We start from the raw sequence: 26,631 nt of genomic DNA on the forward strand, positions 1-26,631 counted from the left end.
AACTCCAACGAGTAAAGACCCAGTCTACTCAATCTATCATCATAAGGTAACCCCCTCATCTCCGGAATCAGCCTAGTGAATCGTCTCTGTACCCCCTCCAAAGCTAGTATATCCTTCCTGAAGTATGACCAAAACTGCATGCAGTACTCCAGGTGTGGCCTCACTAATACCCTATACAGTTGCAGCAGGACCTCCCTGCTTTTTTACTCCATCCCTCTCGAAATGAAGGCCAACATTCCATTCTCCTTCCTGATTACCTGCTGCACCTGCAAACTAACTTTTTGGGATTCATGCACAAGGACCCCCAGGTTCCTCTGCACGTTGTAATTTCTCCCCATTCAAATAATATTCCCTTTTTCTGATTTTTTTCCCCCCCAAGGTGGATGACCTCACACTTTCCGACATTGTATTCCATCTGCCAAACCTTAGCCCATTCGCTTAACCTATCTAAATCTCTTTGCAGCCTCTCTGTGTCCTCTACACAACCCGCTTTCCCACTAAGGTAAGGTTAAAACAAGCTTGCACAAGTGCTCCAGCCCTGGAATTACCCGACCAGAATAGGTCCTTTCACATCTATAACCACCACAGTAAAGATCATTACATGGGGACAGGCATAGGCCAGTGGCATAGTACGGGACACGTACCCAGCATACCTTAGTAGAAGTGCTTAACACAGGAAGGCTAAAACCAATATCCGACGCACGAAAGGCTAGGTGGGAAGAAATGCTCTTACACACCGCATCCCCCCCCCACCACCGGGACGGTAACAATAAAAGACAACTGTAACAACCCTGCAGAGTGGATCATTACGCAGGGAAAGGAGCATCAGTGTAGCCCAACAGAAGACAAAGGAAGTAGTCAGGCAAGTGAAACCCCGCTTGAGGAGGCAGACATGGATCTATACGTAGATGGGTCTCGGCGCTATATCAATGGGACACCACGGACAGGATGGGCCGTGGTAGATAGCAGCAGAGAGTTTAGAAGGGAAGGACGGTTAGAAGGGGGCTTATCAGCTCAAGTGGCTGAATTGGTGGCTCTCACCGAGGCTCTGTGGATGACTAAGGGAAAAAGAGTAAACATCTATACAGTCGGTATGCTTTTGGAGTAGTGCATGATTATATGATAGCCTGGAGTGGACGGGGCTACATGACTTCAGGAGGAGGGACAATAAAACACTGATCAACATCAACAGGGAAACACATGGGCAGATGAGGCAGCCAAGCAGGTGGCAGAGACAGGTACACTGGCCGGGGAAGCCCAGGTCGGAGCATGTACAATCGGGCCTGAGGAAGTAAATATGCTTAAGGTACAGGGAGAAGCCACTCCACGGGAAAAAGAGGGGTGGAAGCAGAGAGGGGCCCAAAAAGGGACCGACGGAATATGAAGGAAAGATGGGAATGTGGTGGCCCCGGAATGCATTCAGAGGAGCCTATTAAATTTATCCCACGGGTATGTCCATGCATGTAGAACCAACATGATAAGTTCGATGTCCAGATGCTGGTGGTGGAAGGGAATGGGTAGAGATATAGAGGACCACTGCAGAAGGTGCGTGACATGCGCAAAATACAGGGGGGGAAAAGTAAAAGGTCAGAATGGGACATCAGCCCCGACCGAAAGGACCTGGGAAAACTTGCAGATAGATTTTACTGGACCGTTACCCAGCAACAAGGGGAAGACATACTGCCTAGTTATAATAGACCAGTTTACGAAGCGAGTAGAAAATTGCGCCACTCGAAATTGTTCAGCAGAAACCGTGGCCAGGATCCTAACAGAAGAAATAATAACCAGATGGGGAATGCCACTGTAGCTAGACTCAGATCAAGGTACACACTTCACAGGGAAGATGAGACTGCCAGAAAGTTACAGGAAACGAGGATGAAGGACCTTATAAAGACAGGATACAGAGGTTTGTGATGGAACTCTGTAAGCAAGTAATCAAGGACTTCGAGAACGACACGAAGGAATAGAAGGTCCAAATACCAAATAAGGGGACCAATCAGGTGATGGTGAGGATGGTAAGGGACATGTGCGCCTGCGTAGTTATAAGGGGTTTCGGCAAGTGGAAACACTGGACCCAGTTAAAAAAGCATGGTCACTAACCAACCGGTGACGACTGGGAAATATTGTTTTTTTTGCAGGACTCTAGTGCTCGTGGAAACAACGTGGGGTAACGCAGCCTCATATCAAGGACAACAGGCTGAGGGACGGCAAGGCCTGGCATTACAGGGACTAGGGCGACATTAGTTGTGATAAAGAATCAAAAACACTGATGGTGATGGAGAGAGCAACAGTAGACTTAAATAATGGGCATAAAACAATATAACAAGGAAACGAAACAACATTGGGGATGGGCCAGTAATACGGGACCAATAATTAGTGAAAATAAAACCACGGTATGTTTTAGAATCAGAAAGGACAAAGATACTGCACCCAGGGAAAGGGGGTGCCGATTTCACTCAACATCGATAAATGGTGTTGGAGAATTAGTCCCCGTGACACACCCCCAGCGCCACTATGTCCAATTATAAACGCTGGGGAAAGAGGGGGATTGGTAATAAGGCAGACCAAGGATGAGATATACTTCGGGGTACGCCGGCGAATAATTACTGTATTCCCAAATTTAACAGACTCAACCATCCTCAACTTCTGCGGGTTAAACACTATAAGCCTGTATAAAAACCTGACCCTGCGGGCACTTGAAGGCTCTGAATCAAAAACCATGAAGTTTAATGCGGGAAGAGTGTCAGATAAAAGATGGAATCAGGAAAAAAAAAAGGAGGGATACTAGAAATGGTAGGCGCGGGATACGCGGCGGGAGTTGCGACGGTAAACACTATAGACCTGCATATGATAGATGATCGAGTTAACGCCACAACACAAACCTTACAGGGATTGCTGGAAAGAGATGAGGAGAATGAAAAGGTACAGACACAACTGGGTAATGGCGCAGAAAGGGAATTATTACACATTGCGAGACCACGCCAGAACTATAAATTCGATAAGAGTATAACAAAACTTGAGTAAAACCACAGACAGAACTAGTATGTACAGGATACGGAGCATTGTTGCTCAGTGGAATACAACATAACCTGGAGCAGCTTCAGAATGGAAAGGTGCCGGATTGGACAACACTTGATGTATTTACCAATTGGACCTTGGACAAAAACATGACGCATGCCTGCGAGGTGCGGAGAAACAGTCATGCTTGGGTCCCAAAGGCCAGATATGTAACCGGACATTTAAATATAATAGGTTTTGTATTATCTATACCACAGTATGATATGACAAAGGGAGATCCTCTATACCAAATAATGTAGGAGAAATAAGAAATCAAACTCACGTGCGGTACCATGACAATCCAGAAATGTAACTGAACAGAACAACAGTACTAAGAGTCTCAGCATAGATGATTGTTATAAAAATAACCACGTTGCTTTATGTCAAGATCCACTACGAATGATCAAAGATGACTGTGGATATGACCAAGTGGACGGGTGCACCTTGAGTATCACCTCAACACAGGGCTACGAAATGGAGATTGATGTGCGAGCACCACGTCAACTGAAAAGAAAGGAACACCTCATGCACCATTATGGATAGAAACATAGAAAATAGGTGCAGGAGTAGGCCATTCGGCCCTTCGAGCCTGCACCGCCATTCAATGAGTCCATGGCTGAACATGCAACTTCAGTACCCCATTCCTGCTTTCTCGCCATACCCCTTGATCCCCCTAGTAGTAAGGACTTCATCTAACTCCCTTTTGAATATATTTAGTGAATTGGCCTCAACAACTTTCTGTGGTAGAGAATTCCACAGGTTCACCACTCTCTGGGTGAAGAAGTTTCTCCTCATCTCGGTTCTAAATGGCTTACCCCTTATCCTTAGACTGTGACCCATGGTTCTGGACTTCCCCAACATTGGGAACATTCTTCCTGCATCTAACCTGTCTAAACCCGTCAGGATTTTAAACGTTTCTATGAGGTCCCCTCTCATTCTTCTGAACTCCAGTGAATACAAGCCCAGTTGATCCAGTCTTTCTTGATAGGTCAGTCCCACCATCCCGGGAATCAGTCTGGTGAAAACTTCGCTGCACTCCCTCAATAACAAGAATGTCCTTCAAGTTAGGAGACCAAAATTGTACACAATACTCCAGGTGTGGCCTCACCAAGGCCCTGTACAACTGTAGCAACACCTCCCTGCCCCTGTACTCAAATCCCCTCGCTATGAAGGCCAACATGCCATTTGCTTTCTTAACCGCCTGCTGTACCTGCATGCCAACCTTCAATGACTGATGTACCATGACACCCAGGTCTCGTTGCACCTCCCCCTTTCCTAATCTGTCACCATTCAGATAATAGTCTGTGTCTCTGTTTTTAACCACCAAAGTGGATAACCTCACATTTATCCACATTATACTTCATCTGCCATGCATTTGCCCACTCACCTAACCTATCCAAGTCACTCTGCAGCCTCATAGCATCCTCCTCGCAGCTCACACTGCCACCCAACTTAGTGTCATCCGCAAATTTGGAGATACTACATTTAATCCCCCCGTCTAAATCATTAATGTACAGTGTAAACAGCTGGGGTCCCAGCACAGAACCTTGCGGTACCCCACTAGTCACTGCTTGCCATTCTGAAAAGTACCCATTTACTCCTACTCTTTGCTTCCTGTCTGCCAACCAGTTCTCAATCCACGTCAGCACACTACCCCCAATCCCATGTGCTTTAACTTTGCACATTAATCATTTGTGTGGGACCTTGTCGAAAGCCTTCTGAAAGTCCAAATATACCACATCAACTGGTTCTCCCTTGTCCACTCTACTGGAAACATCCTCAAAAAATTCCAGAAGATTTGTCAAGCATGATTTCCCTTTCACAAATCCATGCTGACTTGGACCTATCATGTCACCTCTTTCCAAATGCGCTGCTATGACATCCTTAATAATTGATTCTATCATTTTACCCACTACTGAGGTCAGGCTGACCGGTCTATAATTCCCTGTTTTCTCTCTCCCTCCTTTTTTAAAAAGTGGGGTTACATTGGCTACCCTCCACTCCATAGGAACTGATCCAGAGTCAATGGAATATTGGAAAATGACCATCAATGCATCCACTATTTCCAAGGCCACCTCCTTAAGTATTCTGTGATGCAGTCCATCAGGCCCTGGGGATTTATCGGCCTTCAATCCCATCAATTTCCCCAACACAATTTCCCGACTAATAAGGATTTCCCTCAGTTCCTCCTTCTTACTAGACTCTCTGATCCCTTTTATATCCGGAAGGTTGTTTGTGTCCTCCTTCATGAATACCGAACCAAAGTACTTGTTCAATTGGTCTGCCATTTCTTTGTTCCCAGTTATGACTTCCCCTGACTGCAGGGGACCTACGTTTGTCTTTACTAACCTTTTTCTCTTTACATATCGATAGAAACTTTTGCAATCCGTCTTAATGTTCCCTGCAAGCTTCTTCTCATACTCCATTTTCCCTGCCCTAATCAAACCCTTTGTCCTCCTCTGCAGAGTTCTAAATTTCTCCCAGTCCCCGGGTTCGCTGCCATTTCTGGTCAATTTGTATGCCACTTCCTTGGCTTTAATACTATCCCTGATTTCCCTTGATAGCCACGGATGAGCCACCTTCCCTTTTTTATTTTTATGCCAGACAGGAATGTACAATTGTTGTAGTTCATCCATGCGGTCTCTAAATGTCTGCCATTGCCCATCCACAGTCAACCCCTTAAGTATCATTCGCCAATCTATCTTAGCCAATTCACGCCTCATACCTTCAAAGTTACCCTTCTTTAAGTTCTGGACCATGGTCTCTGAATTAACTGTTTCATTCTCCATCCGAATGCAGAATTCCACCATATTATGGTCACTCTTCCCCAAGGGGCCTCGCACAACGAGATTGCTAATTAATCCTCTCTCATTACACAACACCCAGTCAAAGATGGCCTCCCCCCTAGTTGGTTCTGACTTCTGCTTTACTCCGCTTGACGAGACAGATATAAACTGGTTTATTATAACCCCTGAACTAAAGGAGGAAACCATCGATGGGACAATGATGGACATTACCGGAGGTTATGCGAAGGCCAAGAAGTGATACTCGAACTGAAAGAGGAACAAACTCGATTGAATTGGACACCATTCGACAATATAGAGGATACCACAGGCGGGGCAGAAATTCGACAGAATAGAGAAGATCCCAAGTGGAGGAAAGATAGAAGAAACAGGGGATACCCCAAGCGGGACATAATTCAAACAGAGAAAATGTTGGCTAGAAAGGACATACACAAACTATGTTGGACTAAATGTACTGGTTGTAGTGCAAGGGAACTCATCTTGCTAGTATTATCCTGTAAGTAGTGTGACTTACGTAAGAGGCAGGCCCTAGCCCGTACTATAGTGAAAACATTGAATAAAGGGAATAGACACAGTACAGCAGAAAGGACTTATTTAGTATAACCTTGATGGGAAAGTCAACAGGTAGGTCCTGCAGCTCGGGAAGTAGCGCTACCGAAGAGAAAGGACAACCCTGGAAGCTCACTCATGAGGAATTAATTGGGAAATGGCCTACCTTGGGCATATAGCCAAGGGCCATTAGGGGGTAATTGTAAGGGATATAAATTGTAGCAGGCAAAAGAGCAGACTGATAGGTGGTCAGAACACAATACTGAAGGTGGTGAACTAATCAGTATTAGGAGGATCTGAGGAATTGCCTATGTATGTAACACTTGCTTATGTCGGTATAGCACACTTATAACGGATTAAAAATGTATGTTTAACCTTAGTAACACTTAAACAGCCGAAGTCAGCAGTTGCAAATTTTGATTAGAAGTCTCTCAGAGATTAGAAAGCCAGTATTTTGGGAAGTTACTTTAGACGACATACAGACTGTGGCAAAGTGCAAATGATGGAACACAATGATGGGAGATGGACAATTGCATGTGCCACTCAGAGCCAGTCTGATAAGAGTCGACAAATCAATGTAATTCCGCTGATAGCAATAGACCTATCAATGATTTCATAGGAGGGAGCTCCTCTCCAAAACCTGTATAAATTATACTCAAAACCTCTTGTATTTTGAAGGTTGCACGATTGAACTCTCCCTTGCATTGCTCGAAATAAAGCCGGTGGAACCCAAGGTTTCGTTTGTTTAATTCCGTGGTCGTTATACAGAAGGCGAGGTGTCGATATCAGGTAGTCCATCCCAAGAGAAGCCTTCCTTTTACAACAAGTAATAAATCCTGTATTAGAAGTCTGATGTTCAAAAATTTAAAGCGCTAAACTTATGCTTCCAATTTTGTCAACTGTAGTTTCCTCCCATTCTTTTTAGCGATTGAATTTCAAGTCATACTTCTTGCACTTGAATAACCCTTGAAATCATGCAGTGAAACTGTTTATATAAAGCAAAACAGTTTATTAAATTTAGGATGTCAATTCTGAACACTACCTTGTAGCAAGACCCTGTCATGACCTAAAAGAATTAAAAAAAATACAAGTAAACTGCCTGTGGGTGCTGTTCATGGTTAATTGATGAATTTAAGATTTCAAAAAATATATACAAGATGGTGATGGGGAGTTGAGAGTGTTACTGTAGAAATTCACTCTACAGAACCAAGTGGTCAGATGGTGACCGATGCACAGCATATGTTGTGGTAGCAATTTACAAAAAGTAACCAACTGAAATAAGGTTGTGTACTCTGCACTATAAACAAGGTCGACAGACAAATAAAGCCAGTTCTTGATCAGCTGTACCTTCAGTAAAATATTTCATATAAAAAGGGGGAAAAAAGAATGTGTCCCTGGAACCCCATGGTCAAACTCGGTGTGTTGACCGAGACCAGGAAATGATGCAATGAAACAAGTTCAAAAACCATTTGGCCGACGGTACGGCTAATTAGGTAAGGACAGAAGGAATAGGATGAAAAATAAACGGGCAATGGGTGGCACTTTTTGGGGGAAAAAAAAGGCAAAATTCAACAGAAGAAGTTTTTACATTTTTATTGGTTTATTGACACAAAAGATACAGCAGCTTGTCATTTTTTTCTCCAAGAGGGAATGTTGATAGTAAATTATTTTAAACACATTGTTCAAAATCCTAGAATCAACACACAGGATTCTACAAGAGAACTCTACATGCTAATTTGACAGTTTTGACCATCAAACAAAACACCACTATTTTTTTTGGAATAAACATTTAATTAAGACAAATTTAAAGTAAATGTTCAGTCTCCGACACAGACTGGCAGATTACTTTGGGTTCACAGCTGCTTACACAGCATCACTACAGTTCAACTCTTCAGGAATGCAGTATCAATTCGAAATACACAAACCAGTTCAATACACTCTAGGAGTCTGGATACTTGAATGTCTGCTGGTCTCGGTAACCAGTATAATACACATGGCTGCATTATGAAGTTCGGGTGAAACGGTACATGGAGTAGTGGCCAAAGAAAACAAAAAAAACCTTGAACACGCAATCAGGATGTCTAACTGCAAATGACTGTGAAGATAAATAATGCACATGCCTTGTGTTATGTAGTTCATGCTTTCAGGGGAAAACATACAGTTCTAGTGCGATTTACAACAACTCAGCACTTTTCTGTCAATGTCTGCTTCAATTCATCAAGTAGGTTTCCCAGAAGAGTAGAATCGCTGCATTTCCCATCCACAGAGATGGAGTTATCACCCTATTTAAAATAAAATTGTAATTCCTCACATTTAGTATAAATGCAGAGAAGTCAGTTCACACTTTAGAAGATAAACTCTCATCTTGATAAAGTTTGCTTTCATATTCAATATTTCAGTTTGAAAAAGACTTGCCAAAAATCCTGAGCTCCCCTAATTATGTTGGCAAATGCAATGCCCAGCGTGACCCTGAGCTATTGAGACCAAGTTTGATCATTTGTCTGTGCTGAGTGAGCTGATGCCAGTGCAATGGCAGGGATACTACAATCAGCCTCGACATGACTGACTGATGTGCTTGTTCAGCTGCGATGCCCCTTGCAGTCGTAATGCCTAAAACTCAACTTTCTAGGTTTATAATAATGGCCACTTGGGCGAGAAACTGAGGGACTGCTGACATCTTTGGAATGTTATTCCAGTATGCCAGAAGAGGGGAGAAAAGTTATAAAAAAAGTTAAGAAAAAAGACATGCCTTTATATAGCAGCTTTCATGACCACGGAACGTCTCAAAATGCTTTACAGCCAACGAAGTAATTTTTGAAGTGTAGTCACTGCTGTAATATAGGAAACACGGCAGCCAATTTGCACACAGAAAACTCCCACAAACAGCAATGCGATAATGACCAGATAATTTGTTTTTGTTACGTTGATTGAGGGAGAAATATTGGCCAGGACACCGGAGATAACTCTTCGGTTCTTCTTCGAAATAGTGCCATGGGATCTTTTACATCTACCTGAGAGAGGAGACACTGTTTAACGTCTCAGCCGAAAGACGGCACCTCTGGAGTTCAGCTTAAATTTTGTGTGCTCAAGTCCCTGGAATGGGACTTGAACCCACAACCTTTTGACTCAGAGGTGAGAGTGCTACCCACTGAGCCACAGCTGACACTATAGTGGGAAGACTACCAGGATTCGCATTGGAACGCCGATCCTCCCTCTCACAGTGACGCGTCTCACTGGCAGACAGATTGCCTACGTCTGCAGAATAGCTCTCACGACCAGGGGACCAAACACAGCTGGTCTCGTACAGGCTTCCAGCCAGGGTCAACATGGTGATATCTGCTAATAGTAGAAAGAACACACTACTTATTTCAAATCAATTGCATTCGGGAGGTTAAAACAGTACTTACAACAATGTATTACACAAACTTAATTGAAACATACAAAATTCTTACAGGACTTAACAGGGTAGATGTTTTCTCTGGCTGAGGAGTCTAGAACCAGAGATCACAGTCCCAGAATAAGGGGTCAGCCATTTAGGACTGTGATGAGGAGAAGCTTCTTCACTCAGAGGGTGGTGAATCTTTGGAATTCTTTACCCCAGAGGGCTGTGGAGGCTCAGTCTTTGAGTACAGTCAAGACAGAAATCGATAGATTTTTGGATAATAAGGGAATCAAGGGATTATGGGGATAGTGCAGGAAAGTTTTGAGGTAGATCATCAGCCATGATCTCATTGAATGGCGGAGCAGGCTCGAGGGGTCAAATGGCCTACTCCTGCTCCTAATTCTTATGTTCTCATGTCACGTTCAAAATTTAAAATGGGTACACCAGGCTCCCAAAAACATACACTGAACACTTAAAATAAGTGGTTTCCAGGCAACTGAAAATTTTCAATCAAATGAGTGAGTTACTGAAGAATATATGGATTTTCTTATACCTAGTTTACACTATCCTCTTCATCCTGAAACAAACCAACCCATTTTAAAGCATAAATAGGCCAAGTTCCATGTAGTTTCTGAAGAAACATTTGGGTAGGTTTTACTCTGCAGCAAATATGGAAACAACACAGTATAAATCTGTAGATTCCTCCCTGCTATCAACAAACCTTACAAAGTGAGTAGTGAAGATAGTGGTAGCATCCTGCAGAAAGTCAACCAAAGCAAGAGTCCGTGTGATCAACATGATGCACACAAACAGGATACGCAGACAGTTGCAAGCATGTCTTAAGAGTATGTGATTGGAGGAGCCAACTTTCAACATGACTAAATTCTGTGGACAGGCTTAAACTATTGGGAGTCACATGCTTGCTTTCAAAAACTGATGGAGGTCAAGAATGATACACAAGTGACAAGGAGACATCCCAATCTTCTAGTTCTAGGCGAATACTCACCGTTTTCACCAAAAGACACATGTGATGACCCTGGATAGAACGGCTATACATAGATGCACATGAATTGATTCGTTCCACAACTGGGAGAATGGAAAGAAACAGATTATTTCACACATACTGCCACAATGTACTATTTCAAAATCACTAACTCAACATTTTTGAGTGAAGTGCATTTCCACTTCCTTTTCTGAATGTTGTTAGAAAAGTGCAATGAGGTTGTGTCAGTTTTTTTAAAAAGCTTTTATTACAAGATATGGACTGTACTAACAAAGTTTAAAGTAATAAATGTATAAACTTTATAAAACTATTATGCAGAATTTTATCATCAAGCACAAGGCTAAGAGATGGCTGCAGATAGCCCCAGCAAATGAATTATTTCAGGATTGGGACTAGGAGAAAAGAGGCTATAATCTAAAATTCCACAAATAGCCTAAGTTCCAATCAAAATACTGCATTCTTCAGGAGAAAAAGAGTCTGCATTATACAGAAACAAGAGTTAACTGGATGACTTTGTGCACCAATAGATAGGTTAGCAGTAACCAGCAAAATTATTGCAGATTTATTACAGGCCTTTGAAGATGCATGATCCATTCCAACTGGTCCCTTTTCCCACAATACCCTCATCAAATTAGCACGTTGATAACTTCCTTGGATACCCCATTATCAAGATACGGCGCTGAATGGCAAAAGCAACAATTTATCAGTGCGAGGGCCCAGAGAAGTCCAGATGGAATGGGCAAAGCTTCAGTGTTGAGAGTCAAGTTCCAGCAGGAAGCAAGTTACTCCTTTTACTGAATGACGGATCGGATCTCTTAACATACACGCATTTGGAGGGCAAGTCCAGAAATGGAGAGTTAATTTTCTACACTGTCTAGAAGTAACAACAGGCTTCAGGGAGGATTTGTGCAACTGTACCAGAATGAAACATGTTCTAGATAGAATTTAGAAGTAGTCTTTAAAGTCAATTCCAAGTAGCAACTGAAAAACTGGTCCATAAGTTTTTAAAAACACGTCAGTGTAACAAATGTAAATGGAACACAGAGCATACAACGTAAAATTAATTGCATACAGTGCTGGTCTGAAGCATGCTGGACATATTTAATACCCATTAATAATGCATGTACATTGCTATGATTGTAAATGCATTACTAAAATTCAAACTGTTAGGGCAGTTTTTCTCTTCACCGTTTTGGCAAGAATGAGACCTCAATCTCACAGGAGCAGTGCGTCAGGCTCCAGGCAAATAGGAGTCGGCGGCAATCCTCAACCCACTATACAAAGAATGCTATTGTGACTCTTACAATTGCTTAGTGAGAGATTAACTCTGATGATGCATCTTTACGTGCCAATGGCCAGGTTACGTTGGGAATGCTTCATAGGCACTAAAAATTAGGGTTAGTGTCAAATGTACCACACAAAAGATGCACCGGATTCAGCCAATTACAGAGGGATGCAGAGCTTGGATGCAATAAGTACAACCACTGCATACATTGGAAACTGAATGCGTCAAATAAACATGCACTGTTGAAATCAAATTATTGCCAGTAAGTGGGTACATTGGGCTAGACAAAAAAAAAACAGGCTGGAGCCACTGGTATTCCAAAAGCATTTTGTCCACATAAAATAAACTGATGGCAAACAGCATTCAGCCATTAAAATTCTTGCTTTTTTTCAGTTTCCACTACAAAGTTCACATGTGAAAGACCAAGTGTATTTTCTATGGGCTTTGAATGTTCCACAATGGCTCTGAATTGATCAGCTGGCACTTTGTGGAGCTGTGCTTTCCATTCAGTCTATTTGCAACCTACTCTTAAAAGTACAAAGTCAGCTGTATACAGGCCATCTACATTCAAAGGAATCTCAAGCAGTTGTACGAGTACAACAAACAACCATATAACTGTGTTTAGAAAGAAGTACCTGAGAAGTGGTGATGAAAGCAAATCTTTGCCAGAAGGAGCTGGAAGGAAATAGTTATTCCATCTACTTTTATTGAACTCATCTTTAGTTCACCAGATTCTAGCAATTTTGCAAATGCGTCACTGCAAAATAAAGAGGAAGCATTTAGAAATGGTACTCTGTAATCAAGAACCTTTCAATGAAAGGAAGAAAGGACCAATTTGTAAGGCAGTGTGAGAATGCCAATACATCCACAAGAAGCACAACATGAGCTCAGAATGAGAATGAAAAAAAACACAAAATGTGTTTTACCAGGTCTCAGACCTTCCCAACAACTAGTCTCATCAGGAGTAAAGTTTATCTAAACTTACTCAATTTGCCATTACCTATCCCATATATTAGAATCATTGTGCCTGCTGATTCTCACCATGCTCCAGTTTGAATAACATGTAAAACATGAAGCAGGAATGGTGCAGAGTTCCTGTTCTCAATAGTTGGCAAGGCCACATTTATTGTTCATCTTCAGCTCCCCAAGGGGGTGGGGGGCACCTTCTTGAGAAGTAATTGCTTTTGCAACTGAGGCCTGCAAGGCTACTTCATTAGGCATTAATAGTCAACTATATAGTGGAACTGGAGTCACATATCATCCAGGCCACGAAGGGGTGACAGGTTCCCTTCCCTGAAGGACTTTAGTGAACCAGTTGGGTTATATTAGCAGCTTTCATGGAGACTTTTTCCACCTGATGCCTGTCCACAAATTAACAGATTTATTGGATTGCCCAGCACCATAGCCACAAAATTATATTGTTGTATTTGCTGGTATACCACAGTTAGTACACATCATGCCTACTTTTACTGGTTGTAAGCACAAGTTATCAGATTTTTGTTTAAATATTACGGGTTACGTTGTTATTGTGTCACGAGCACTACTCCAGGAGCTCAACACATGAAAGGCCCTGACCGAATTCGGCAGAGCAAGTTCCCACTGGTTCAATCAGCAGACCTTTAGCAAAATCTTGTCAATTCCTGCAATTTAATCAGAGTTGTCCAATATAAAAACCTTGCAACAGCGCTCAAACACGGAGGTTGCTGTGTACAAGAAATATTGGAGTCACTTTATTGCTGCGGACACTCCAAAGCAATATTACGATGTTGAGCGATTATTCCAGTTACAAATACCAGGAATTAAACTGAAAAGATAGAACAAGGGGAAGAATAGAATGCTCCTATTGAAGCTCCTAGTATGGTTTTTACAAAAGCATAGCTTTATACAAATTAAGAACCACTAGCTGCTTTACTCATTAACCAGTAAAACTGAAGCAGCTTGCCACCACATCATACCACCCACAAGATTTAAAGATCTAGGATGTGTACACATTCAAATGCATAATACACTCTGCTGCAAATAACTGGAAACAGAATGAATGTACCCAAGACCATCGAACAAACGGGGTGATGCAAAATACTGCAGGTCTGTCATTAGCGATCTGCAACTGAATTGCTAGTACAGGCTTTTCCGGTTCTGATGAAGGATTTCACCTAAAATGTTAACCTGTCTTTCACTTCAGAGGCTGACTGCACATTTGACTTTTCTATTCTGACTTCAGTGAGTTCATATTAACGGCATCATCACCTCACGACAATATAATGAAGTCTCATTCTTGTTTGACTGTTTTGGGATCCCCTGAAGTTTCCATTAAAGCAGAACTTGCCCAGTAAAACAGAAGAATTTGAAAACAAACCTATAACAAGGCGTTGTAATCATGTACGAAGTGCAAGTGAAGTGTAACTTAAAATCAAGTTTTTCATGAGAAGATCCATCATCTGTCTGGGGGAAAAAAATAGTAACATGAAAGACTGAATGTAATGCAAAAAAAGTACAAAGAGAAAAAGCTATCCACTGATTGAACTTACTTTTACTATAAATGTAAGTGTTCCTTTGAGTTTCTGAGGCATGACGATGCTTTCCACAGTAAACACAAACCGAGCTTCATTTGAAACTTCTTCAGAAACAAAATGCAATTCAATATGTTAGTTTTCTAAGAAACCGAACAGTTAAATATAATACATCAGTGATCAGTTCAAGCAAATCTGCTGGGCACAGAAATATAACATCCAAATGGTTTCAAAATTTCATCAGAACCCAATGCTCGGGTTACAGCCTTCCAGCATGCAGACAGTCCCACTGTTTTGTTCTACAGATTGCTGTCCCTATTCTCCTGTGGTGTGTGACCTGCTCCATGGACATGTCAGGGAACAAAACAAGTATGGCAATCCTGAATGCTGACAAACCGTGTGATTGAAGATAGTGCACGAACACCACCAAAAGGAAGGGTTACTGGTCATGTATGTTACTTAGAGGAAGTGACAGCAATTTATCCATCACTGAGTGCAAGAAAATGTAGAACTCGGTGAGGTATTATAAAATGTGACCAGAAAATGGGAGAAATACACAGGGTAGTCAAAATCCACAAAGCACTAAGACCCTCCGAGGACCCAAAACGTTAACCAGACTTTTCTCGCCACAGATGCTGACCGAGCTGCTTCTTATTTCCAGCATTTTGTTTTTATTTCAGATTTCCAGCAACTGCAATTTTTTAATTGCCCTTTGTAGTTGTACATTATGTTTATTCTTCAGGCATTTAATTTGTGGTAAAGCTCAGGAAGAAGTTTAAAACCAATTTCTAGAGCAATGCTCAAATAGTTAGGAGCTGTCTCAAGTGTAATCCTAGAAGCAAATAAAATGACTGATCATTAAAGTAGTGTTTTACCTGGTGGAAGCTGGAAAGGAACCGAGATACCATCGTGTATGGAGGACCCTTCTGGTCGGACCAGTTTAGTGTTGAGAGAGTCTAAAACATTAAACTCCATTGACTTGAGATAACCGCTACTTCGGTTTTCAAAGATAACCGATACGACCACTTGACTTCCATCCTGAAGATTTCCTTGAATATCATACATCTAGTAAACAGTTCAAAGAAATAACTATGTATTTAAATAATAATTTTACATTACAAAAAGTATTCAACATATTTAATACGTTAGTCAATTTCCCATGGCATTGCATATGGGGAATCAAGACCAAGTACTGTATGCAGCTCAAGGAGAAACGATGGGAGGGGAAAGGTTGAGAAAATAAGACAGGACAATGCAGCAAACATTCTTAGCCACAGGGGTTGAAGTGCTTCAGTTGTCATTGCTAAGCCTGTATTTTTTGGACAGGTTGGGGGAGGGGGGGTTGGTGGCCTTTGAACCCCTTTCAGATTAGTGGTGGGAATCTCATACAAGCTTCATTCCTCTCCCCAGCTCAAGACTGTGTTACACGGTGTGAGCAGGTGGTTTTAACTTAAGTGTGCAGTATTGCATCGGGTTTATTGAACGACTGGAGGGCTGACTTTGTGCTGTTCGGGGTGGGATGGAAAAATGAATTATCTGAACCTCCCAGTCAATGGCAATAGGCAACAGTGATTTTCCATTCTAATTAAGCCTCCGACTTTGTCCTTTGGAGTCGCGTTTTCTGCATTTCCAGCTCTCTCGCTTGCCTATGAATGCTGGTAAAGATTGAGGTTTCGTAGCTGAGCCCAGAGCACTTTCCATGTGATGGAAGTTTTTGGGTATGGGCCAGAGGAGGGCGGAGAAAGGGAGGCTGAATATGTTGCAGATTAAAATTCCAGTAATACTTTTGGAGATTGCTTTTTCAGGTGATTGGTATGGAGGGGATTTTGTACTTGCAGCTCAGTCAAGTGTTTTTTCAGACCGTCAACCTTACTAGAACAGACTGATTGCAGTAAGACTGCATATGCCACAGCACTCTTGAAAATACGGTCTTTACTAAGGAGCTCTATAGGAAGCCTCGCTGCCAAAACCAAATGCTAGGGGAGTGCTTTGCACGCAACATTACAGGTCAAGCATTTGATACGTAAAATACCCATTATGGCACCACCCACAGGCAGCACTGATACTGCAGGCAACTGTTGGCACTTACAAAACAATACACAAGGTGGAGAACTAAATCTGAAGTTATTTATCAAACTAAGATAATACAAAGCTCCCTTTCTAAAACGATGTTGATTTCCCTGAACAAACATCGTGCAATAGTCAATGATTGGTGAAGCTTTGGTTGTTGTGGTGGTGGTGGCAGGGGGAAGAGAAACAAAAATCAGGAGTGGATGACTAAGGGCCTGTTTTCTCCATCTATGCAGTTCAGGAACAATCCCTGTGCCTGCTATTCTCCTACTCCAATCATCAAGGACTCAGTCTTTGATGCAATTTCTTTTCTCTGCTATGGCTCCTTCTCTATTTCTTGATGGTATAGAATGACAGACACGCAAGTACATCCCCACTTGATGTTCTCCAGCTCTATGAATCTTGCAGCAATCAGTCTGTTCCAGTAAGGTATCTGCCACAGATCAATAGGTTTTTGGATACTAAGGGAACCAAGGGATATGGGGATAGCGCAGAAGGTGGAGGTAGATGATCAACATGATCGTACTGAATGGTAGAGCAGGCTCGAAGGGCCGGCTCCTATTTCTTATGTTCTTATGACATATTTCAGTAGGTTTATATATCTCGACACTTATAATTCTGGGGTGGTAAACTAATCAATTGTACAGTGTTGGAAAATAGATGGTCACATCCGCTCGAGCTATAATTACCTGTGTGACCCGAACCTGTTGTATCATTTTGTAATACAGTGCATCGCAATCTTCTACATATTTGTGTTGTAAACCGAAAGAGGGGACCGTAAATTGCGGCCTCTCTGGGTGCGTACACGTCCGAAGAGGCCCCGCAAGCTCTGGGTTTAGGCAAGTGAAGCATATGTTCTGTCAAAATTTCTTCTGACAGATTGTGCACCTTCCCCAATAGAAGGACCTTCACAGGTGGAGATTTGGTCGATTTGCCCAACTCTTGCCCAGCCAATGTCCTTCAAACTCTTACGCTTGGTAAAAGCAAGTCTAAGGCCTGCTTTTACCAGCACAAGAGTTTTAAAAGATAGAAAAAAAAATGTATTACTTATTTATATATCATAAACCCTGCCCATGAAGGTAAGTTTATGTCTAACACTATTAAAACTCTCTTACTTTTTAAAAAAAAGTGGTGTTTTTATTTGTGTGGGCATTTTTTTTCTTTTTAGGGTTATGCTCCTTGATAGCAATGGGAGCTGAGCTCCCACTACTATGAATGAGAATACGACATTGTGATCGGTGGTCCAGGACCACATGATCCCAGGATGCGCACACGTAGAAACATAGAAAATAGGTGCAGGAGTAGGCCATTCAGCCCTTCGAGCCTGCACCACCATTCAATAAGATCATAGCTGATCAATCACCTCAGTACCCCTTTCCAGCTTTCTCTCCATAACCCTTGATCCTTTAGCCGTAAGGGCCATATCTAACTCCCTCTTGAATATATCCAACGAACTGGCATCGACAACTCTCTGCGGCAGGGAATTCCACAGGTCAACAACTCTCAGTGAAGAAGTTTCTCCTCATCTCAGTCCTAAATGGCTTACCCCTTATCCTTAGACTGTGTCCCCTGGTTCTGGACTTCCCCAACATCAGGAACATTCTTCCTGCATCTAACCTGTTTAGTCCCGTCAGAATTTTATATGTTTCTATGAGATCCCTGCTCATCCTTCTAAACTCCAGTGAATAAAGGCCTAGTCGATCCAGTCTCTCATGTCATTCCAGCCATCCCAGGAACAGTCTGGTGAACTTTCGCTGCACTCCCTCAATAGCAAGAACGTCCTTCCTCAGATTAGGAGACCAAAACTGTACACAATATTCAGGTGAGGCCTCACCAAGGCCCTGTACAACTGCAGTAATACCTCCCTACTCCTACACTCAAAACCCCTAGCTATGAAGGCCAACATACCATTTGCCTTCTTCACCACCTGCTGTACCTGCATGCCAACTTTCAATGACTGATGTACCATGATACCCATGTCTCGTTGCACCTCCCCTTTTCCTAATCTGCCGCCATTCAGATAATATTCTGCCTTCGTGTTTTTGCCCCCAAAGTGGATAACCTCATATTTATCCACATTATACTGCATCTGTCATGCATTTGCCCACTCGCCTAACTTGTCCAAGTCACCCTGCAGCCTCTTAGCATCCTCCTCACAGATCACACCGCCACCCAGCTTCGTGTCATCTGAAAACTTGGAGATATTACACTCAATTCCTTCATCTAAATTAATGTATATTGTAAATAGCTGGGTATCCCAGCACTGAGCCCTGCGGCATCCCACTAGTTGCTGCCTGTCATTCTGAAAAGGACCCATTTATCCCGACTCTCTGCTTCCTGTCTACCAACCAGTTCTCTATCCACGTCAGTACATTACCCCCAATACCATGTGCTTTAATTTTGCACACCAATCTCTTGTGTGGGACCTTGTCAAAAGCCTTTTGAAAGTCCAAATACACCACATGCACTGGTTTTCCCTTGTCTACTCTACTAGTTACATCTTGGTCTATAATTACCTGTTTTCTCTTTCCCTCCTTTTTTAAAAAGTGGTGTTACATTAGCTACCCTCCAATCCATAGGAACTGATCCAGAGTCAATAGACTGTTGGAAAATGATCACCAATGCATCCACTATTTCTAGGACCACTTCCTTATGTACTCTGGGATGCAGACTATCAGAACCTGGGGATTTATCGGCCTTCAATCCCATCAATTTCCCCAATACAATTTCCCACCCAAGAAGGATATCCTTCAGTTCCTCCTTCTCACTAGACTCTTGGTCCCCTAGTACTTCCGGAAGGTTATTCGTGTCTTCCTTCGTGAAGACAGAACCAAAGTATTTGTTCAACTGGTCTGCCATTTCTTTGTTCCTCATTATAAATTCATCTGAATCTGATTGCAAGGGTCCTACATTTGTCTTCTCTAATCTTTTTCTCTTCACATATCTATAGAAGCTTTTGCAGTCAGTTTTTAGCTTCCTCTCATACTCTATTTCCCCCTCCTAATTAAACCCTTTGTCTTCCTCTGCTGAATTCTAAATTTCTCCCAGTCTTCAGGTTTGCTGCTTTTTCTTGCCAATTTATATGCCTCTTCCTTGGATTTAACACTATCCTTAATTTCCCTTGTTAGCCACGGTTAAGTGACCTTCCCAGTTTTATTTTTACTCCAGACAGGGATGTATAATTGTTGAAGTTCATCCATGTGATCTTTAAATGTTTGCCATTGCCTATCCACCGTCAACCCTTTAAGTATCATTTGCCAGTCTATTCTAGCCAATTAACATCTCATACCATCGAAGTTACCTTTCCTTAAGTTCAGAACCATAGTCTCTGAATTAACACTGTCACTCTCCATCTTAATAAAGAATTCTACCATATTATGGTCATTCTTCCCCAAATGGCCTCGCACAACAACATTGCGAATTAGTTCTTTCTCATTACACATCACCCAGTCTAGGATGGTCAGCCCTCTAGTTGGTTCCTTGACATATTGGTCCAGAAAACCATCCTGAATACACTCCAGGAAATCCTCCTCCATTGTATTGCTACCAGTTTGGTTAGCCCAATCTATATGCAGATTCAAGTCGCCCATGATAACTGGTGTACCTTTATTGCACGCATCCCTAATTTCTTGTTTGGTGCTGTCCCCAACCTCACTACTGTTTGGTGGTCTGTACACAACTCCCACTAACATTTTCTGCCCTTTGGTATTTCGCAACTCCACCCATACAGATTCCACATCATCCAAGCTAATGTCCTTCCTTACTATTGCGTTAATTTCCTCTTTAATCAGCAACACTACCCTACCCTACCTTTTCCTTTCTGTCTATCCTTCCTGAAAGTTCAATACCCCTGGATGTTGAGTTCCCAGCCTTGGTCACTCTGGAGCCATGACTTCGTGATGCCAATTATATCATATTCATTACGCTCCTGGCATGTGTTGGCCTCTGTGCTGGGCTGCGCATCGAGGCTTCGGAGCGGAAGTGTTTGCTCCTCTGGGACCATCAGGTACTTTTGTAAAAAAAAACATTTTGATCAGAGGTATCCTCGAAGCCTCCAACCGCAATTTTTGGCCCGGAGTGTTACAGAAATTTCTGTATTAAAAAAAAATCTGCTAGCTGCAATTGAACGGAATCTGATCACAGATGTGCAGTACAAGCCACACCCTAGACCATATTGATATCCCACCTGGAGGAAGGTGCAAGAAATGAAAACTGGTTATGAATGGGGATTAAATAACAGGAAAAATTGAATAATTTGAGCTATTTAAAAAGTGAAATGCTTCATAAAAAATGTAACTTGCATAAAAATACTGTAACAATGTATACTGAAGTATTATGGCACTCACCATTTTAACATAGGAATTTTCTGCCAGAAGGTAGTAGTTGGACATTGGCTGTAAAATATTAAAATCAGTCAGACATATGAATATACAAAAAATGACAGAGGAAATGATCCAGTGATCCATCCAGCCTGGCCCAACACAGCTGTGATGCAGCCACTCCCCATCCAGCCGGAGCTATCTCTTGGGAGGTGCAAAAAAAGCATAGGGCAATCTGGCTGGGTGGGGGGAGCGGGGAAGAGAAGGAAAGAGAAACAGAAAAAATCCAAAATTCCTCTGATCATCGTAGGCAATTGAAACTAGTCCAGATCATCACAATGACCTTGCAGGATTGCTATTTCTTGTACAATGTGAACCCCAGCCCAACCAGAAAAAGGCCCAGCTCACGCTTGAAGGCATACAGCAAATCATCATTCCTGGAATGAGCTGGTAACCTATTCCACGGGTTCACTGATCTCTGGGAAAAGAACAGCCTAACATCCAACCGAGTTCTGTCCTTGCATAACTTGCAAGCATGACCCCATGTCCTCCCTAACCTATCCAGTTGATGTAATAGGCCTACAAAAACAAAGCTAGACCCTTCATTATTTTATACATCCCTATGTCTGTGCTTCTCTTAAGTATAGAGACTCAGCTCGTTGACCCTATCTGGGAAACAAAGGAATTTTAAACTGGGAATCGTCTTACGGCCCGTCTCTGCACCCTTTCCAAAGCCTGAATATCTGCCATCATGAGCTTTTCAGAAACACCACTCTTGAGCTAGGTTTGACGCACTATTTCTGGGAACAATGGATTATATAAAATGGCCAACTTGACATGTTCAGAACAAAACATTCAACCAAGCCATGTGTGTTTGAAACCTGGTTGCTGTACGTAGTAAGGATTAGTCTTCAGTGGGAAGCTTTTCAAATTGTGACTGGTTGTGAAGATAGCTCAGTTTTTTCTTGAAATAAAGAGAGAGAGAATGCTGGAAATGCTCAGCAGGTCAAGAAGCATCTGTAGAGAGAAAGAGAGCGCGAGAGAGAAATCCTTCATCAACCTGAAACGTTAACTTTCTCTCTCCACAGAAGCTTCCTGCCCTGCTGAGTTATTTTCTCCTTTTACTTCAGATTTCCAGCATCCGTAGTATTTTGCATCACATTTTTCTTGGGTTAGGTTTGCTAGATTTAAACTGTCAACTACTGTATATTCTTTCACATGTCCCACGCGCGCGTACATTTTCTGACTTTTTAGTTCAAGCATTAAATAGGCAGGAAAACAGTAAGCCAGACTTACTAACAGCCATTAAAGAATGCAAAAGAACAAGACACCTATTCCCCCCGCCCCCTTAACTGCAGTTGGTGCTTGATGGGCAAGAAAGGGAGGGGAAATTGGGAATGCTTCAAAAAAAATTTAAATTTAAGCTAGCTTATGAATCTGAAGGTTATTTGCGATATTTAATACACAATATCACTTGACTTAATTAAATGATACTTCAATTAGGGTCTTCAAATTTTGACACCGTTTCCCCATATATCACATTGCCTTACAGAGAACAAGAGTATCAAAGGACCTCATAGCAGGGGAACTGCAACAAAAACATAAATACCAATTTTATTCAATAGTATTTATTTTGCTACAGTTCTCTGTATAAAAGGATCACCATCACCTGGAATCTCAATAGCTGCTTTAGTGTACAAATTAACATACCGGTAAGGGCTCATCGTCCAAGCTGCCATTCTGAACGGACTCAACAGCCTCTTCGTCGCTGTGGTGTTTCTTTTTCTTCGATTTTTTTTCTTCTTTTGACTTATCTTTCTTATGTTTCTTCTTCTTGTGCTTTGACGATTTCTAATGCAGTAGTGGCACAGCAATCAGAAAATCTTAACACAGGCCCCACTAATTAAAGCAGTCCATGTTTAACATGGTCAGTCACTTTCTCGCAAAATGCAATAACCATAATTCAGTTGCGTTAACCACCTACTTTGGAAATTGACGTTAAGTGCTACATTTTTTTTTGGGGGGGGGGGGGGGGGAAGAAACAGAAATGCTGTCTTTCTTATTCAATCTGATACCTGCCAAGAAAGGCAAAAGGCAATTCTTTCACAAAGGCTTGTTCAGTCTCAATTTGCATCATGCTCTGCAAATTGGAGCTGTCGTAATTAGCACACTGCTAAATCAGCCAGGAATGTACTGTTTCTTCAATTATGCTGTCTGCTGCAAGCACATAACAGTGGTTAAGTCAAAATAGAAAGCTCTGGCAACATCCAGTTCAAGACTTTAAATGTCCTTCAAGCAATAACGGCTTCTAAAAAGTGGTGATTGCCTGCCATAAAGTCAGTCAAATAAAAACGCTGACTGCTACTACACTGAATATCAGTGATCAGCATCTGATCCATGCGTTTTGATGCCAGAAACCATATCCCGAGATTATAAACTGATTGTGGATTAGAATTAATGGGAAAGAGGAGTATAAGCACTACCCAATGGGAGTTTTATAGAAACTATTTATGGATCTTAAAAGCTGGCATCTGTTCCAGAAATAAAGGGGTCAAGTTTCGGCCTGAGTTGCTCCTATTTTTTTGGAGCAACTAGTTTAGAGTGGAGTATCTTAGAAATTGCAATTCTCGGCCTTTAAGTTTGCTTCAGTTCTAGTGAGTTAGAACAGAACAGATTTTTTTTTTCCCCAAAAGGGGGCATGGTCGCCACGTACGCCTGTTTTGCAAGTTTAGGCAGCAAAAACTTACTCCAAACTAACTTAGAATGGAGTATGTGTAGATTTTTGTACGCTCAGAAAAACCTTGCCTACACTTAAAAAATCAGACGTATGGAACGAGAGATTGGGGGGGTGGGGGGAGGAGAAGAGAGAGAGTTTACAAACATTAAACACTTGACTTTTACAAATAAAGAGCCATCATCAATAATAAATGATAAATAAATCAATCCAAATAAATTAAATTAAAAAAAACTCAATAAATAAAAAATTCTTTCTACTCCTACTGCAGCAACAGAGAGAAGGGGGGGAGGAAAGAGAGAGGGGGGTGGAGGAGGAAAGAGAGGGGGGTGGAGGAGGAAAGAGAGGGGGGTGGAGGAGGAAAGAGAGGGGGGTGGAGGAGGAAAGAGAGGGGGGTGGAGGAGGAAAGAGAGGGGGGTGGAGGAGGAAAGAGAGGGGGGTGGAGGAGGAAAGAGAGGGGGGGGGAGGAGGAAAGAGAGGGGGGGGGAGGAGGAAAGAGAGGGGGGGAGGAGGAAAGAGAGGGGGGGGAGGAGGAAAGAGAGGGGGGGAGGAGGAAAGAGGGGGGGAGGAGGAAAGAGGGGGGGAGGAGGAAAGAGAGGGGGGGAGGAGGAAAGAGAGGGGGGGAGGAGGAAAGAGGGGGGGAGGAGGAAAGAGAGGGGGGGAGGAGGAAAGAGAGGGGGGGAGGAGGAAAGAGAGGGGGGGAGGAGGAAAGAGAGGGGGGGAGGAGGAAAGAGAGGGGGGAGGAGGAAAGAGAGGGGGGGAGGAGGAAAGAGAGGGGGGGAGGAGGAAAGAGAGGGGGGGAGGAGGAAAGAGAGGGGGGGAGGAGGAAAGAGAGGGGGGGAGGAGGAAAGAGAGGGGGGGAGGAGGAAAGAGAGGGGGGGAGGAGGAAAAAGAGGGGGGGAGGAGGAAAGAGAGGGGGGGAGGAGGAAAGAGAGGGGGGGGGGAGGAAAGAGAGGGGGGGGGGAGGAAAAAGAGGGGGGGGGAGGAAAGAGAGGGGGGGGAGGAGGAAAGAGAGGGGGGGAGGAGGAAAGAGAGGGGGGGGAGGAGGAAAGAGAGGGGGGGGAGGAGGAAAGAGAGGGGGGGGAGGAGGAAAGAGAGGGGGGAGGAGGAAAGAGAGGGGGGGGAGGAGGAAAGAGAGGGGGGGAGGAAAGAGAGGGGGGGGGGGAGGAGGAAAGAGAGGGGGGGGAGGAGGAAAGAGAGGGGGGGGAGGAGGAAAGAGAGGGGGGGGGGAGGAAGAGAGAGAGATAGAGAGCGAAGACGACGAACAAGCCGCCCTGCACGCAGCCGCTGCCGGGCTGCCGACGCCGCCAACTCTTCGGACAGGGCCCGCCCCAGCGAGATGTGGGAGGAAGCCGGGCCGTGCCGAGGAATTCGGACGGTGCCCGCATGCAGCCAATGCCGGGCTGCCGACGTCTCTTCGGGTGGGGCCCGCCCCAGCGAGAGGGGTGGGCAGGCCTCGCCGCTCAGGTATGATGCGCAGGCCACTCGGCCGGGGTAGGGGCAACGTCCCTTCAGCCTGGGATAGGGTCATCGAGCCAGAGACAAGATGCCCGGCTGCTACTGTGCATGCGCAGCAGCTGCCGGCACTGTTTTCAGCGCAGGGCCGTATCTCCGCCCCCAGCAGCTCCTGCTGCGCAACGCCGAAGTGGAATTGGGCCTACAGCTATCTGAGAATCGCGAGGTAAGCATTCGCCGCAGTTTTTGTTCTATAAATTAGGCGGGCCTCTCGAATGTGCGCTGTTCTAGCGGGCAGCCAAAGCTTGACCCCAAAGACTGGAGAAATTCACAGTATTGTCTTTGTCAAGTTTGTTCAATTTGAGTCTATCTCGTGACCTGACAGTCCTGAAGCAATTTAGATGAAGTGGCCCAAAGCTGGGTGATTCTAACACACTCAGTCCCTTACAAATATATTTCAAATATGTATTTCTTTTCCGTTACACCGCCCATCTCATACAACAGGCAAATCGTGTTCGCATGAGTGCGTCCGTTATAAGCGGTGGGGATTGTACTAAAATGCCATTCAATTTGGGGTTGTTTTGATGAGCACTTTGTAAATAACGAGAATGATAAAATTCCTCTTGGTGGCGCATTTGAGTTAATAATCATCACTGTGCTTAGCTACACCACTAATTAAACTTATTAATGCAGTTCCTATTTCATTGTAGCCTGGGTCTTATTTATTTACATTTGCACATTTTCACAAATTTGACAAACTGAATATTTTGAGGTATGCATTACTTAAGTATTATCCAACACAACACAGAAGCACAATTAAGATGGAATGCAAATAGGCATTTATGATCCTTTGGAGATTAAATTTTAATCAATTTGTTTCCGAACTCCATATTCTGATACATAAATTAATCTCTTTCTAATTGACATGCCATGAACCCTAGTTTTTCTCTAGTTTCTATTCCATCTCCCCTTAAATGTTTTCAGAGCTTATCTTGTCCAAGAGATCCATTTCCCAAATTTTGTCCCTATTCCCACTAAGCAGATCACCCAAGCTCCCTTCCGTACACCCAAACTAGCCGATATTGTAAATGGCATTCTCTACCCCCAGGTACAGTCCCTCTCCCCTTTTTTAAACCCATATGATCAAACCCTCCACCCCTCTGTCTTTGCAAACTACTGTCATCTCCAACCTCCCTTCCATCTGCAAAGTGCTCAAATGTGTAGTCACCTCCCAAATCTGTAACTATCTTTCCTGCAGCTCTCCAATAAAGCTTTTCACCTCTGCCACAGCACTGAACCAAAGCCACAGGGGTCTTATCAATGATGAGGGATTTGCCAAAATTATACATTAAAGGGGTGGTAAGATAAGCATATGAGGGAGAAGAGAATAGAGGGTTACGCTGAGAGTTAGATGAAGAAAGATGGGAGGAGGCTCGAGTGGTGCATAAACGCCGACATGGACT

General features: G+C 43.1%; 1 protein-coding gene across 3 annotated transcripts in view; it reads right to left on the reverse strand.

The window, feature by feature from the left end:
* Positions 1–7,987: 7,987 nt before the first annotated feature.
* Positions 7,988–26,631, reverse strand: part of ap3d1 (adaptor related protein complex 3 subunit delta 1) — an 85,216-nt gene continuing 66,572 nt past the window's right edge. For all 3 annotated transcript variants that reach the window (XM_070859764.1, XM_070859766.1, XM_070859763.1), the window contains 8 exons: positions 22,690–22,830; positions 21,007–21,054; positions 15,466–15,655; positions 14,609–14,697; positions 14,437–14,522; positions 12,716–12,837; positions 10,799–10,878; positions 7,988–8,692 (listed from right to left, as the gene is read on the reverse strand). In XM_070859764.1, coding sequence (XP_070715865.1) covers positions 8,594–8,692; positions 10,799–10,878; positions 12,716–12,837; positions 14,437–14,522; positions 14,609–14,697; positions 15,466–15,655; positions 21,007–21,054; positions 22,690–22,830 — 855 coding nt within the window. In that variant the 3' untranslated portion in view covers positions 7,988–8,593. The remainder of the gene's footprint in view (positions 8,693–10,798; positions 10,879–12,715; positions 12,838–14,436; positions 14,523–14,608; positions 14,698–15,465; positions 15,656–21,006; positions 21,055–22,689; positions 22,831–26,631) is intronic.

Source organism: Pristiophorus japonicus, chromosome 18 (assembly GCF_044704955.1).
Source record: "Pristiophorus japonicus isolate sPriJap1 chromosome 18, sPriJap1.hap1, whole genome shotgun sequence".
Lineage (NCBI taxonomy): Eukaryota > Metazoa > Chordata > Chondrichthyes > Pristiophoridae > Pristiophorus > Pristiophorus japonicus.